At 42.3% G+C, this 17,173-nt stretch overlaps 1 protein-coding gene across 4 annotated transcripts in view; it reads left to right on the top strand.

Annotated features, from left to right (window-relative positions):
* LOC109894056 (zinc finger protein 329-like) overlaps nucleotides 1-17,173 on the top strand; it is a 30,556-nt gene that overhangs the window by 10,773 nt on the left and 2,610 nt on the right. The window contains exons 1-6 of one of the 4 annotated variants that reach the window (XM_031828129.1): nucleotides 8,610-9,148; nucleotides 9,553-9,683; nucleotides 9,886-10,065; nucleotides 14,770-14,934; nucleotides 15,329-15,440; nucleotides 15,671-15,798. In XM_031828129.1, coding sequence (XP_031683989.1) covers nucleotides 8,866-9,148; nucleotides 9,553-9,683; nucleotides 9,886-10,065; nucleotides 14,770-14,934; nucleotides 15,329-15,440; nucleotides 15,671-15,798 — 999 coding nt within the window. In that variant the 5' untranslated portion in view covers nucleotides 8,610-8,865. Of the gene's footprint in view, nucleotides 1-701; nucleotides 855-1,114; nucleotides 1,227-1,424; nucleotides 5,161-8,609; nucleotides 9,149-9,552; nucleotides 9,684-9,885; nucleotides 10,066-14,769; nucleotides 14,935-15,328; nucleotides 15,441-15,670; nucleotides 16,985-17,173 lie in introns of those variants that run through there. The other 3 variants (XM_020487272.2, XM_031828130.1, XM_031828131.1) reach the window with 3 other exon arrangements.

Below are 17,173 nucleotides of genomic sequence, written 5' to 3'. Positions count from 1 at the left end.
GAGTTTGTTAACAAGACATTTGTGGAGTGGTTGAACAACGAGTTTTAATGACACCAACTTAAGTGTATGTAAACATCCGACTTCAACTGTATGTGTGGTTTTCATATGGAGTTTTTAAAACTTGTTTCTGTTTAATAAACACAAAATGGGACCTTTCATTCTAAGACTTTCATTGAGATTCTCTTTACTATACATCACATATGATCTCAATCTATTCTGCATAAACCCGACAGCACTTTATAACCAACTTACTAAGTATACCTACACACTAACAAACACCTACTCTACACGTCCAAATAGTTTAGTCAGGTTTGTCTGACTTTTGACAGCTAACATATTTTTACCCACAACATCATATTTATGTCCAACATGATGGGTTTAACAACAATTAAGTTATTCTGTAACTACAGTATAGGACTCAAAGTGTGTTTATTTTCTGTGTACATACCTGAGGGAGTGTAATTTTATTTGACCTTTATTTAACTTGTTAAGTCAGTTAAGAACAAATTCTTATTTTCAATGGTTGCCTAGGAACAGTGGGTTAACTGCCTTGTTCAGGGGCAGAATGACAGATTTGTACCTTGTCAGCTCGGGGATTTGATCTTGCAACCTTCCGCTTACTAGTCCAACACTCTAACCACTAGGCTACCTGCCGTCCCAAGTGTATGTCTTTGTAATCTGTATCATCCTGTCTCTTCCAGGAGGAGGAGGGTCCAGAGGTGCTGCTGGTGAAGGAGGAGAGTCTGGGGAACCCTGAGGGAACCATGGTCATGGAGGACAACCAGACTACACCTCCTCCTGAACCCACAGAGGAACCAGCTGAGCAGCACAGGCCCACACACAGTCTCACTGAGGTGAGCCCACTGTAAACTACTGTCTGAATGGTATTAGGTCAGGGCCTGTATCCACAAAGCTTCTCAGATCAGTTTAGCCTTTTAGATCATCATAAATAACAGCACTCCTACTCAGACTATTTGTAGATATGGGTCCAGGTCTTGATAAATTTAGTCGTAAGTGTGGGACCATGTCTTTTGAATTACTAAACCATTAAAGAGGGTCAATAAATCAAATCAACTAGCAGTTTGCCTAGTACTAGTACTAACATATCTTACAGTCAGTAGACATGGAGGATGGGAATCTTGATCTGCTGCTGGTCAAAGAGGAGACAATTGAGGAAGAACCAGAGAGCATTGACCTGCTGAGTGGACTAAAGATGGGGGAGCAAGGTAAGGGACAAATACATATAGCCTACATACAGTAATATATCATCAATGGGAATAGTGATGCGCCTGGCAATTGTTTTTCTCTTCATTCATAAAATGAAATCAGTAGAACACACATTGCAATGTACAAACATGACCAAGTTATTGACAACAACAAAAAAGCTATGTTTGTAAAGTCTGTTTTCTAACCTCTTCCTGCAGGTGGTTGGTTGGAGGCTAACAGAGGAGACTGGGCAGCCAGCTTGAATTCCCAGACCCCAACAGGTGCAACCAAGGGCCCAAGGGGCATCACCACTGAGCAGGTCAGGACCAGAGGCGACATAGTGGAAGTCAGTGGATGGGACAGCGTCCTCAACTCTGGGCTGGGGAACAACACTGTTAACCACAACCAGAAACAGACAATCGAACACAAAACAACAACCGAACTTAGTCTCCATGACAACAGACTAGCTGAGACCAGGGCGAGGTGTAGATTTGGTCTCCGGGCACGAGGAGGTGTCTGTCTAAGAACAGATCCGGCTAGCGATGCTCCGTCCTGCTCCTATAGTTGTGATTCAGAGAGACTGATGGTGCCTCAGGTTAACCCGCTAACAGGTGCTGCCTTCAGCCTGCCTTCTATAGGATCCATCAACTGGAACATGGACCCTGTGACAACACAGACAGTCCCTGGCCTTAATCCTCCTCACACTCTCCTAATGTTAAACCAGACCTCAGACAATGCCAGTGCCTCAACACTAAATGGCTACACAAGCCCATTGACAAATGACAGTAGTAGTAATGCTATCAGTAGATCCGGTGGCAAAGAGAAGCGATTCCAGTGTTCGTTCTGTGGGAAAGCCTTCAGTTTCCCCAAACAGGTGGAGATCCACCAGAGGATGCACACAGGGGAGAAGCCATTCGGCTGCCACCTGTGCCAAGCCAGTTTCTCAGACTCGTCCAACCTGAAGAGGCACCAGAGGGTCCACACAGGGGAGAAACCATTCGGCTGCCACCTGTGCCGAGCTAGTTTCTCCCACTCCTCCAGCCTGAAGAGGCACCAGAGAGTCCACACAGGGTAGAAATCCTTCAGCTGCCCCAATGCGAGAAGAGGTTCTCCCACCAGCTGAACATGCACCTGGAGGTCCACAAGGGGAAGAGGTTCTCAGCGAGGAGGTACCTCAGAATACGCATAGTGATATGTTGTACATTTATATTTACAGTTTAGTAATTTAGCACACTAGTTAGTTTGAAGGTAAAGTGTTTTATACACAGATCTTTACAGGAAACCTACTGATCGTAACAGTTTGTTGAGGGCTGACAGTTGTCACCCACTTCCCTTGAAAAATAGTTTTCCCTACAGCCAATTCTGTCGAATCAAAATAATTTACAAAAAACAATCAGATTTCGAAAGAAATATGGCTGAGACGCAAAGAAAATTCAAGGAGAGGGGGTACAAAAATGATCAGATTAATATTGCCATTGAGAAAATCCAAAACAAAATGAGACATGACCTTTTTCAAGGTCAGTCTCGCAAAAAGACGCATTCTTGCGTTCTAACTACCCGCAATTCAAAGTGCTCTGAACAAATTAAGGGAATCATTCAATCATTGGCACATTCTAAAATCCGATAATAATCTCGGTAATGTGTTTTCGGTCCTTCCCTTGGTTGTATTCTCGCGGGGCAGAAATCTCAGAGACCAATTGGTACACTGATTTACCACCCCAAGATATTCCCGAACAATGTCTATTTGTGCCCGTACTGGATGGAAATTACAAGTGTAATGGTTGTGCTCAATGCAATGGCACTTATAAATGTTGATCCTTCAAACACCCAAAAACAGGGAAATAGATCCCAATCAAAGTTGTTATTATGTGCTCCACTAAGGCAGTTATTTATCTGATAACTTGTCCTTGCGGTAAAAATTATGTGGGTAAAACAAAGCGCAAATCAAAAATACGTATCTCAGAGCATCGTAGCACCATTAGGTGCAAAAACTCGACTTACCCAGTTGCGGCCCACTTTTTGGAAGCAAACCACTTGATTTAGTCTCTGCGTTATATTGGCATCGAACATGTCACCTTCCCTAGGAGAGGGGGGGATCTTGATCATTTATTGTTAAAACGAGAGGGTTCCTGGATCTTTAATTTAAAGACCCTTCCTCCCTTCGGTCTCAACGCAGACTTTGATCTGAAGCCATTCTTGTGACTATTGTAACTTTTGCCACTGTAATCGTTTGTAAGCTTGTGTAGTCTAAAATGAATCTATGATCGTATGCTATCCATTTGTTTTTGTATGCTGTTCTTTGTCTGCCATTTTAATATGTGAGAATTAACCAATGATATTAGGCCACACTTGGCCATGATTACAGACACCGGTGTGTCTTTTGACACTATATAAACGAGTCATCCCACAGTGTTTGTGATTATACCCTGATGAAGACAGCTTGGCTGTCGAAACGTTGGATATTAAATGTTTTGCATCTGAGCTCCTAGAGTGTGTGGCTCTCCTTTATTTTCAAGTTTTCTACTCCATTAGCCAGCACCACGCCTATATAGGTGTGCATTTATTTTTCTTCTTGAAGGTAAAGTGTTAGCAAAGTTATTCAACAGTCGTTGCCAAAAGTTTTGAGAATGACACAAATATTAATTTTCACAGTCTGCTGCCTCAGTTTGTATGATGGCAATTTGCACATGCTCCAGAATGTTATGAAGTGATCAGATGAATTGCAATTAATTGCAAAGTCCCTCTTTGCCATGCAAATGAACTGAATCACAAAAAAAAAAACATTTCCACTGCATTTCAGCCCTGCCACAAAAGGACCAGCTAACATCATGTCAGTGATTTTTCTCGTTAACACAGGTGTGAGTGTTGATGAGGACACGGCTGGAAATCACTCTGTCATGCTGATTGAGTTCAAATAACAGACTGGAAGCTTCAAAAGGAGGCTGGTGCTTGGAATCATTGTTCTTCCTCTGTCAACTTTTGGAGGATGGCCTGGTGTCAAGAAGGGCAGCAAAGAAGCCACTTCTCTCCAGGAAAAACATCAGAGACAGACAGATATTCTGCAAAAGGTACAGGGATTGGACTGCTGAGGACTGGGGTTAAGTCATTTTCTCTGATGAATCCCCTTTCCGATTGTTTGGGGCATCCGGAAAAAAGCTTGTCCGGAGAAGACAAGGTAAGCGCTACCATCAGTCCTGTGTCATGCCAACAGTAAAGCATCCTGAGACCATTCATGTGCAGGGTTGCTTCTCAGCCAAGGGAGTGGGCTCACTCACAATTTTGCCTAAGAACACAGCATGAATAAAGAATGGTACCAAAACATCCTCTGAGAGCTACTTCTCCCAACCATCCAACAGTTTGGTGACGAACAATGCCTTTTCCAGCATCATGGAGCACCTTGCCATAAGGCAAAAGTGATAACTAAGTGGCTCGGGGAACAAAACATTGATATTTTGGGTCCATGGCCAGGAAACTCCCCAGACCTTAATCCCATTGAGAACTTAAGGTCAAACCTCAAGAGGCTGGTGGACAAACAAAACCCACAAATTCTGACAAACTCCAAGCATTGATTATGCAAGAATGGGCTGCCATCAGTCAAGATGTGGCCCAGAAGTTAATTGACAGCATGCCAGGGCAGATTGTAGAGGTCTTGAAAAAGAAGGGCCAACACTGCAAATATTGACTCTTTGCATCAACTTCATGTAATTGTCAATAAAAGCCTTTGACACTTATGAAATGCTTGTAATTATACTTCAGTATTCCATAGTAACATCTGACAAAAAATATCTAAAGACACTGAAGCAGCAAACTTTGTGAAAATATATATTTGTGTCATTCTCTCAACTTTTGGCCACGACTGTACTTATCAAATGTATCGTTTTGTGCAATAAAACTACTAAACTTCAAGTTGAGTGTATGATGATATTGTTGAAATTAAATACAAAAGTAACTCTGTGCTGACTGACTTAATTATTTCTGGAGCTCTGAAGGGCTGGTCACAAACCTTGACCCCGTATCAAGGGCCTCATTTGTAATTGTTGGGTACATTTCATACTATCTGTGTGTCGCATGTCTGAAAAGAGAGCGCACGTACAAAAAATATTTATAAACATATGCATGTTTCCCATTATAAATCAGACCTGTCTTGAAACTGAGCGCACGTGAACAAGCATTAAAACTCTGCCTGAAAAACGCCCATCATTGACCTTTTATGGTGTATACTTTAAGTATTGGAATTAGGCCAAGGCCATTTATAAAGGAAATAGCAATGGCAAACTTGATCAAATGTCTCTGGAGGTGTTGGCAAAATATTTTAAACATTTACAGTGACATTTGCTGTATTTAAAGTTTCTGAAAGAGAAAAACTTGCAAATTGTTGTGGACCTGTAAACAGATATTTTGAATTAAATATAATTTTGCATTTACTTCTTCCTGAACCTAAATATGCTGCACTTCCCGCAAATAATTCTAAAACCTTGTCTAATATCTACTTAGAAGCAAAATATCAGCTTTCTGTTCATCTTTTAAATTCCACTGTACATTATAAAACGCGCTCCCTTTTGGATGTGTAAAATACTTATAATAGCCTCTCTAATAGGTCCAATTTCACACTAAGGAGAGGCCCTTCAAGTGTAAGCTGTGTTCCAAGAGCTTCTCCTTCCTGACTAGCTTGATCAGACACAGGAGTGTCCACAACGTGGAGAAATCGTAGCAGTGTAGCTTGAGATGTACACAATCTGGGGAACCATTCTTTAGCTGACATATTATAGTTATGTGAAGTGTCATTGAAAGGAGTGATAACTGGAATGGCGTTAAGTGTTGAGGAGGGTCAATTGAAGTTGAAGATTCCCGGGGTCTGTGGCGCCCACCGTTTGGTGCGATGCAGACCCGGCGGAGAGCGTGGTGAAACAGAAGACACTGTCTGTACTACTGAGTTTTGATGTAGAGTCTTGACCAGATAAAGACAATGTATCAGTTATCCCGTGAGAGCTTTTGTACCGAACCCATTGCAGTGTTTTAGGTGTCAAGCTTAAGGTCATGTGGCAGCATTGTAAAGGAAAGAGATTCTTAGATTTGTTTTTTTGGTGTTCATGCCCATGTTTGTCAACTGTAACGCTGGAATGGAACTGAAATCACAGAGGATAGATGTGGTGGCAGCTGCAGAGAAGTACTTGGGTGTACAAGGTTTTACTTCAGAAGAGTTACAGGGTGTTTTCAACGATAGTGTCTTGTCTTCACAGGCTACAGGCCTGGTGTAGGATCAGATAGGGCTAAAGTGGTGGAATAATTGAGTTTTTAATGGGTGTAGGGTTAGTTTGTAGGGCAATTTTTTCACAAAATGTAATGAATTCATACTAAAGTAGGCGGATACATAGCCAATACAGTAGGCGGCAGCATGTACCTACAACTTTTGTTTGCGGACCGCCATTATGCCAAATAGGAAGAGTAAAAAGCCCCCACCAGGGCGTGAATGCTGTCGAACGTAGTATGTTTCATTGACATTTGAAAAGTGTTCTGTTTCCATCAAGCCTGTCATTACTTTTTTTTATCTGACATGTACTTTACTCGAATAAAAATGTTAGATGGAAACCTGGTTAGTCATCAAAAATTAACCATGAAAAAAAATTAAATGAAACGACCAAATTAACCGTATTAGAGATGGAGGATGAAAGATGGCGGAAACCAATGTATTGTTTGAAACTGTGGGGGAAGAGAGCATAGAGAGTGATAATGAGTGAGTTACAGTGGAGAAAATGAAAGGAACGAGAAGTAAAGTTGAGGTGGAAAATTGGAAACTCAGACTAATTTTTAGTCGGTGAGGGTTTTGGACCAATGGAACCAATGAATCCTTTTGAAATCTCGATAAATGTAATGTTTGCGTTGGGTTAAGTAGCATCAGTGAGGGACACGAGAAGTGGACTTATTTAGATGTTTTGTGTGTCCGCGGAGCAGAAGCTGCACGATTTGAACCTCAAGACGATATGAGTGGAATGTTTTGTGTATGTATCTTCAAAGCCACCCCCTTATCTCGGGTGGCGCATAAAGTACGAGCAGATGTAATACCTGAGGAAGTAGGAGTGGTTGGTGCACTTTGACTGACCCGTATGGTAGATGGAGTGAATAAATTAATTTCATCCACACTTTTGTTCTTTGATGAAGAGTCTCTCCCTTATGTATAGTTGAACTATATGAGATAACCTGTAAAAGCCTAAATGCACAAACCCCGTCAGTGCCATGAATGCAAAAGGGAAGAGTATCGATATGCCAGCGGAGGTTAGATGCTGCAATTGTGGTGGCGAACATGGCCTGAATTCCAGGATTGCCCTGTTAGAGTGAAGGAGACAGGTGGTAAGAGTAAGGTCTGTCCAGTGTGTGTCCTACCTGGAGGCGGTGAGAAGAGTTGAAGGAGCAATAGTAGTAGAGCCTACACCAGTGAATGTTCCCCGGCAACCGAGGTATCCAGATATATTGCATGTTAAAAAGGTGGACTAGCATTTATTGCAACGGTCGTAAACTGCACAGCACAAATCCTGTCAAACAGTGCTTGACTTGGACAGAAATATGTGCCTAAACTCATTTTGGGTGCCGGTATTGTTTATATTTAGGTGCATGAGCTCCACAATACTTATGAACTAATATTATATAAGAGGTACAGGAGCTCTTGCAGTAGAGAAACTGAGCCGCCAGTGCTCAGCTACGGAAAGAATATGGATATACTGACAAGATACATATCTCTCCGCCCTAACAATGGGAGTCGTTGTTGTCAAGCTCCCATCTATCCTTTTTGTATTTGTGGATAATTCATTATTGTAATACTTTTTTGAATATTCGATGAGGGTTGTTGACGTCAACCGCCTGTATTATATGGTGAGAGATGCTATGCTATTAGCCTCATTCCATGAATATGCAAAGAAATCTCGAGACAACTCTGAAATAAAGTTACCGGGATGTCACGTGTCCTACTTATATCAGCACACTTAACGTAAGCATTACAAAAATTATATTTGATCAAATAAACCTAATGTAGCAAATACGCCAATTTAAAAAATGTTGTTGACCAAATTCGACACCCTCATTGACCACACAAAAACTCCTTGCTTGGTGGGTGAAACGAAAAAACGCCACCTGCTGGAGGGAGACAGATTTTCCGCAGAGTTGGTCCTCTTTGGCTCCAGTGAGCTCCTGCAAGTCGAGCACTGCTGTCAAAGGATGGTCCCTCCTCACAGGCCCCTGAGCCTGTGTATATCTGTGTGGCGATGTGACTTGAATTGGAATGGTTTTTTTTGTTGGATGATGTCGGTCCCCCTCCCAGTCCTACAATGGATTTATTTTATACTTGTATAGTTTACCACCCGTACAGTAAGAAGCGGTATGCACCTCTAAAGATTGTTTGCGGACAGCCATAATACCATAGAAGAAGAACGAAACGTACGCGAACTGCGCGTCACTGTGAGCGGAAGTGAACAGTGACCAAGAATAATTTCCACGTTATCGTTTTTATTGTTATATAGACGCTTATTAACACACTGGAACTCAAAATATTAATAATTTAACTGCATAATATCACATACTTATCTCAGATATTCTTTAATTCGTGTTGGAGACAGGACTTGGTTGATAGTTATCTAATAGGTAATGCTATCTAGCTGTTAGCTAACAATGGCTAACTGTATGGTTTTTCACACTCAAATAGCCTCCATCATGGAGGTGTTAGCGAATGCAGCAGTGACAGAGATCTGTAAACTCGTAGACGACGACTATGCAGTGCTTCGTTTGGAAATTTCGCAAAGCCAGAAAGAAAATAGGGGATTGCGGAGGAAACAACAACTATTGGAACTGAAGGTGGCACGGGACCGCGCAGATAGGACAATGAGAGAGCGCGTCATCGCCAGTCGTCCCAGTAGTGTCAAGATCCTCGACCGATACAGAGGCATGGCAAGAGGTACATTTTGCAGAGGCTGCGGGCTCCCCTCTGCGCATATGTTAAGATGTGTTACCCAGAATTGGGTCTTGGTCAGTTTTTGGATAGTATGCCATACTTCCCCTAATTACTTAGCTATCTTGTAAAGACATTTATTTACCAGGCAGGTCAATTAAGAACAAATTCTAATTTCACAAAGACACTCATTTTCTAACCAGATCCTTGATTTAATGACTTTCCTATTTTCATACTCAATTAAAGTAATGTGAGGCATGGAAAATAATCAATCAATAAATAATATATCTAGAAGTGATGAGTAGTCTTACCTTCCATCCTTGCCAATTGTAGACAGTGGTGGACAATATAGCCTTGCGCATTGACAGTAACTCACTTAACCACCACTTTCCCCCCAATCACTCTCTCAGGTGAAGGACATCTCACTGGAGGCCACAGGAGCTTTGTGAAGCCAGCAGGACACAATACATGGAGAGATGACCAACCAATCACTGTTGATGAGAGGAGTGGAACCTCACCACAGCACGTTATCGTGATAGAGGTTAGTGTCAGAACATAACAGTAAAAATGACAGGAGATCAAATGTGGCCTGTTTTATTTTAGAAAGGATTCCCTCTGCTATTCATTTGCTTACATGTACATCTTCATTTATCTGCCACAGGGGAGCTTGTGAGACTTCCCTACGACATTGTTATCCAATTCATCTCATGTACCGGTAATAACCTCCTCTCTTCTTGTGTCAGTCTGGAGATGCAGAGGCAGCAGGTCCTGGGGTCAAGCAGGAAAGGACTGAAGGAAATGACCCAAGACACAACAGAGACATCCAGACTGGAGCATCGGCTGGAGTGGCGCCCCCTGTAGCCACAGAGGACCTCCCCAACGCCGTCGCCCCACAGGCCAGGCCCCGACGCAGCATCACGGAGGTCAGTGGAACGCTGAATACCATCCTCAAGTCAGAGAGACACAGAGACTATGACTGTAACACACAGGCTCTTACACACAGGATATGACAACCGATCAGAACCAGAAAGACTGGGCCTGTTGCCACTGGGCTGCCCCACTGCTAGAGGTCTTCACAGGTCCCAAAAATTAGGCCTGTTCCAAAATGGAACTGGGGCTTTACCACCCTGTCCCAATATGCAAAAATACATGAACAAAAATATGGAGACCTGTTTTGAACGGACCTGAGGACAACTAGACTTGGTCAAATCCAGACCCCTTTTGTTTTAAACTACTTTATTAACGGGAGCTGATAAAGCAGGGGAGGAAGGATGAGAGAGGTGTCACTCAAGCAGGCGGGGGAGGGGCCGTACTGTGAGCGAGTGACAAGTGGAGGAGGGAGGAAGAGGTGAGTAGGCAACCAACCAAGCCGACTCGCGCTATAGTAGACTAATAGCTGCCGTAGCTAGGTTATTTATCATTAAATATGATTATGTACTATCTATGACTGCATCAAACTGGAAGAAGCTAGTTAGCGAGCTAGGCTAATTAAGTCAAGCAGGAAAGAGAGTGTGTGCTTTCTCATCCTACAGGTACAAATAACAAAAACTCCATTCAGAATATTAAGTAGCAGCCTACCTGTTGGCTCTTGGTCGTTGTAGCCTATCCTTGTCCTTCAACATTTAGTTCCGTTATTTTAATTCCATCTTCCATTGATTAGATATCTCCTAACTTTTGTCACGTAGCGAGGCCCTACGACTGTAGCCTACATCCGCCTTGATGACTTATGATTGGCCAACAACAACCAGCTACATGCTCCACTCTCATGAAAAGCAAGAGCAGCGTCATAAATAATCACATTTTTCTCTCTCTACTGCAGCAGTCGCGTTCAGATCTGTATGGCTCATTCCGGTTAAGTCAGTTAAAATGACATATAACCAAGACCCGTGATATTATTTAGAATTCTGGATCCGAACCTGCTTAGGTCCCGGGTAAAGGTGGATACGTGAAGACCTCTACCTACTGCTCAAGAGTATTTACTGGTATTTCACCAGAGCCAGAGGACAGTTCATGGTGACGCATTAGATACTGGCGTCACCTGCCAAATGCAGGTAGATTTTAAGATGTCTATTTCACCAGCCACGTTGACGTGTGGTCAGGGCTCCACAGTGCGAGGTTTTCACTCGCTTTTGTGAATATAAATAGTCAAGTATGATCACATTTATAGTAAAATAAATGCTGCAGTAGTTGAAGTATTTCCAACGCTTTGTTTCATAGCTGGTAAATTAATCGCACAAAGTCAAAGAACTACGAATCCTATATAGCCTATTCCAACTCGCGCTGCAACACTGCCTTGCTGGAGGCTGTGCGCACGTGAAGAGCTGAGTGAAATGTACAATTTTTAGAAGAGCTGTGCACTGGCATAAAAGTTGGTTTAATTTACTTGAAACGAAAGTATTGAAGTGCGACTTTGTCCTTGTGTTTCTTGGCTATTTACATTTTGTTCACAAGCTAGGTTGTTTTTCTATGTTTGAGTTTCAACTGCTAGAGAAGAGAAGACAACGCTTCTACTAGTCAGACTCAGTCTCAAAGGCGCTACCACGGTAACTCCCGCCCTCAAAGGGGAAGGTGTTTGTCTCATCTGATATTTTTGATTTATGTGACTCAGGTCACATAAAATGTTATTATTCAATGTACCACATTACGTACGTCTTACTAGTAATACATACAACATTTTTAGAAACATTAAAAAGCATTGTTTTTTTTGTTGTGTTTTGTTGGTGTAACTTTACTGGCCCAAAAAATATTTAAGGGTAAAAAATCTGAGTGGCTGGTAGACCAACATGTTTATTCCCTGCTGAAGGTGATGATCTGTCTTGTTCTTACGCTACAGAGATGGACCCTGGCAACATATCCTTGGGTTTAGAGACAAACTGATCTGTCTAGAGAGGACTGCAACCAGTACAGTAGTAGTGTGTACTCTGAAGGGTGCATAGATAAGAAAGGGGAGGTTGTAATTGTAGAGGTGACTGTGAAAGTGGAGGGCGAGGCTCCTCCCAAATGGAATGCAGATAGTCACCTAGGAGACCGACACTCACAGGGCAGAGATTTTAGATTACAGGGGAAGCTTAGAGATAAATCTAAACATCCCGACCCACTCCCCTTTACACTCGTTCAGGAATCGTGACCCAGTTTCCACGTCGATGGCACCTTCCGATTCACACGTCCGCGTCCTATTCGATCAGTTATGGAACTCAAAGGGCCAAGGCGCGGGGAAGGGGTGCAACAGTAAAGAGTTGCGGTTCCTCTGCATGTTCTGTAACAAAGGCTTCAGCTGCCTCCAGAAGGTGGAGATCCACCAGAGGGTCCACACAGGAGAGAAATCCTTCAGCTGTACCCAGTGTCACATGCACTTTGTCCAGTTTGGTGGCCTGAAGAGGCACCATAGGGTTCAGACGGGAGAAAGCCTTGCTTGCGAAAGTATTCACCCCCCCTTGGCATTTTTCCTATTTTGTTGTCTTACAACCTGGAATTAAATAAATTTTTTTTTTGGGGGGGGGGTTGTATCATTTGATTTACACAGATGCAAAATATATTTTTGTGAAAAAAAGAGACAAAAAAACTGAACTTGATCGTGCATAACTTTTCACCCCCCCCAAAGTCAAAACTTTGTAGAGCAATCTTTTGCAGCTGCAAGTCTCTTGGTGTATGTCTATAAGCTTGGCACATCTAGCCTATAAGTTGGATGGGTCCTGCTGGTGTACAGCAATCTTTAAGTCATACCACAGATTCTCAATTGGATTGAGGCAATTCCAAGACATTTAAATGTTTTCCCTTAAACCACTCAAGTGTTGCTTTAGCAGTATGCTTAGGGTCGTTGTCATGCTGGAAGGTGAACCTCCGTCCTAGTCTCAAATCTCTGGAAGACTGAAACAGGTTTCCTTTAAGAATTTCCCTGTGTTTAGCGCAATCCATCATTCCTTCAGTTCTGACCAGTTTCCCAGTCCCTACCGATGAAAAACATCCCCACAACGTGATGCTGCCACCACCATGCTTCACTGTGGGGATTGGGTTCTCAGGGTGATGAGGTGTTGGCCAAAAAGCAAAAATCTTAGTCTCATCTGACCAGACTACCTTGTTTCATATGTTTTGGGGGTCTCCCAGATGCCTTTCGCAAACAAGTGTTTGCTTATTTTTTTCTTTAAGCAATGGTTTTTTTCTGCTCTGTGGAATGTACAGCTTAAAGTGGTCCTATGGACAGATACTCCGATCTCCGCTGTGGAGCTTTGCAGCTCCTTCAGGGTTATATTTGGTCTCTTTGTTGCCTCTTTGATTAATGCCCTCATTGCCTGGTCCGTGAGTTTTGTTGGGCGGCCCTCTCTTAGCACGTTTGTTGTAGTTTCATATTCTTTCCATCTTTTAATAATTGATTTAACGGCGCTCCGTGGGATGTTCAAAGTTTTTAGATTTTTTTTTTAAGCCAACCCTGATCTGTATGTCTCCACAACTTTGTCCGTGACCTGTTTGGAAAGCTCCTAGATCTTGGTGGTGCCACTTGCTTTGTGGTGTTGCAGACTCTGGGGCCTTTCAGAACAGGTGTGTATATATACTGAGATCATGTGACACTTAGATTGCACACAGGTGGACTTTAATTAACTAATTATGTAATTGGTAATTGGTTGCACCAGATCTTATATAGGGGCTTCATAGCAAAGAGGGTGAATACATATGCACGCACACACCACTTTTCTGTTGTTTAAAAAAAAATTGAAACAAGTAATTTTTTTCACTCCACCAATTTGGACTATTTTGTGTATGTCCATTACATGAAATCCAAATAAAATCCATTTAAATTACAGGTTGTAATGCAACAAAATAGGAAAAATGCCAAGGGGGATGAATACTTTGCAAGGCACTGTATAACATAGAAAGTAACCATTCTACTCAATAGCTTCTGACGTATCGATTAAATCCTGCATTCAAGACAAAGATCTTTTTAGCAGAAAAGATCCACAAGGGCAACTGATTTCAATGTTGAATATTCCTGAGTAGAATATTGCATCCAGATATTGTGTGATTTATAAGCCTAAAAATGTTACATATTATGTTTGTACTGTGTAGGCTATATGATGTTCACAAATGCCTATTTCATTACTTTCATTACTTCCATTCAACTACTTAATTTTTTACCCAAGACCCTTTAATGAGAAAATGAATGCAGTTCATCAAGTTCATGCATATTTTTAGTTGAGACGTCTATGTGTGGTTTTTAGATGGTGTATTTAAAACTTATTTGTTTCATAAATACAAAATGGGATTTTTCATTCAGACTTTTATTGAGACTCTCTTTAGTATACATCACATCTGATCTCACCCTATTCTGCATACTCCCGACAGTGCTTTAGAACAAATATACACTTACTAAATATACCAACACATACTCACACACTAACAAACACCTACTGTACACGTCAAAATAGTTTAGTCAGGTTTGTCTGACTTTTGACTTATCATAGCTGACTCAAATGTACCCAAAACATCATATTTATGTCCACCATGATGGATTTAACAACAATGAAGTCATTCTGTAACTACAGTACAGGACTCAAATGTAGGGGGAATGGGTAAACACTCCATGTGGAAAGTACCTGTATGTCTGTGTAATCTGTATCACCTGTCTATTCCAGGAGGAGGAGGGTCCAGAGGTGCTGCTGGTGAAGGAGGAGGGGTGTGAGGAGGTTCTGGGGAACCCTGAGGGGAACATGGTCATGGAGGACAACCAGACTACACCTCCTCCTGAACCCACAGAGGAACCAGCTGAGCAGCACAGGACCACACACAGTCTCACTGAGGTGAGCCCACTGTGAACCTCTGTCTGAATGGTATTAGGTCAGTGCCTGTATCCACAAAGCCTCTCAGAGTAGGAGTGCTGATTTAGGATCAGTTTTTCCTTTTAGATCATGTGAAAAAGACTATGTAGACAGGTGAGGACCTGGTCCTCGATCAGCACTTTTACTCTGAGACTCTTTGTAAATACAGGCCCAGGTCTTGATACATTTTATCTACAGTGTGGGACCATTCCCTTGAATTATCAAACCCTTAAAGAGTGTCAAATAATCAAATCAACTAACACGTTAACATAGTATTCATAGCAATCCCTCATTGCCCAATCAAAAGATGTTCCATAGCAGGGTGCTTATATCAGATTTCTTGATCCAACATCCTCTCACTCTGTATCTCTTACAGTCAGTAGACATGGAGGATGGGAAGATTGATCTGCTGGTAGTCAAAGAGGAGACAATAGAAGACGAATCAGAGAGCATTGATCTGCTGAGTGGACTAAAGATGGGGGAGCAAGGTAAGGGAGAAATACATATAGCCTACATACAGTAATAGATATTCTGGGAATAGTGATGCACCTTGCTATTATTATTTATTTATTTATTTTCTTCATTCATAAAATTAAATTTATGTTTACATACGAAATACACAATGTATGAACTTCACCAGATAATTGACTCCAAAAAACTCCATATGTAGAGTTCTCTGCCATGTTTATAAAGTCAATTTTCTAACCTCTTCCTGCAGGTGGTTGGCTGGAGGCTAACAGAGGAGACTGGGAAGCCATCTTGGATTCCCAGACCCAGACGGGTGCAGCCAAGAGCCCAGTGGACAACGTCATTGAGCAGGGCAGGACCAAAGGCGACATAGTGGAGGTCAGTGGATGGGACAGCGTCTTCAACTCTGGGCTGGGGAACAACACTGTTAACCAGAAACAGACATTCGAACACAAACCAACAACCGAACTTAGTCTTCATGACAACAGACTTGCTGAGACCAGAGCGAGGCGTAGATTTGGTCTGCAGGGACGGACAGATTTCCAAATGCGGCAGAAGAGAACAGACACAGACTTGGCTATCGATGCTCCTTCCTGCTCCTATAGTTGTGATTCAGAGAGACTGATGGCGCTTCAGGTTAACCCCCTAACAGGTGCTGCCTTCAGCCTGCCTTCTATAGGATCTATCAACTGGAACATGGACCCTGTGACATCACAGACAGTCCCTGGCCTTCATTCTCCTCACACTCTCCTAATGTTAAACCAGACCCCAGCCAATGCCAGTGCCTCAACACTAAAAGGGTACACAAGCCCATTGACAAATGACAGTAGTAGTAATTCTATCATCAGATCTGGTGGCAAAGAGAAGCGCTTCCCGTGTTCGTTCTGTGGGAAAGCCTTCAGTTTCCCCAAACAGGTGGAGATCCACCAGAGGATGCACACAGGGGAGAAACCATTCAGCTGTACTCAGTGTGATATGCGCTTTGCCCAGGCTGGTCACCTGAAGAGACACCAGAGGGTCCATACAGGGGAGAAACCCTACAGCTGTCTCCAGTGTGAGCAGAGGTTCTCCCACCAGCACCAGCTGAAGAGGCACCTGAAGGTCCACACGGGCGAGAGGCCGTTCAACTGTACTCACTGTGGGAAGAGGTTTTCAGAGAGGAGCTACCTCAGGATACACCAACAGAAAATACACACAACCAGTGTATAGTGACATGTAATGTTGTACTAGTTAGTTTGTAGTTAATTCTATTGGGTTTGGATGTATCGTATGATGAGGCAGAGTAGATGATATGGTGATGGTTGGTGTGATGGTGTCTTTAAAAATGCTTCACTGATGAAGAGTGACAAACTTTGTCCCTATAGGATGATACTGGTGATACATGTTTACTTGACATAAAGTAGTGAAGCTTTGTGTGATGTTTAACCTTTCCAAAGTATTCTACAATACATTTTTTCAAAATGAGGGAACCATTTTTTCAGAAAAAGTACAGAGACAAGTTATTGTACTGGTCATGTATCGTTTTGTGCAATAAAATTACTGTACTTCAAAGTTGAGTGTATGACCACTTTGTTGAAGTTAAATACAAAACTGACTGTGCTGACTGACTTGGTTATTTTTGTATCATTGCAGGGGCTGAGTTTCCCTTCCCATTCAAACCAAAACGATATACTTCATTCTTGAGTCAACACATATGGACATTTTTTATAATACATTTGTATCAGTGTTAGAGATGGGCTTGACTGTGGAGAAC

The sequence above is a fragment of the Oncorhynchus kisutch genome, linkage group LG7 (genome assembly GCF_002021735.2).
Source record: "Oncorhynchus kisutch isolate 150728-3 linkage group LG7, Okis_V2, whole genome shotgun sequence".
Classification (NCBI taxonomy): domain Eukaryota; kingdom Metazoa; phylum Chordata; class Actinopteri; order Salmoniformes; family Salmonidae; genus Oncorhynchus; species Oncorhynchus kisutch.
This window is presented reverse-complemented; position numbering and strand designations above follow the sequence as displayed.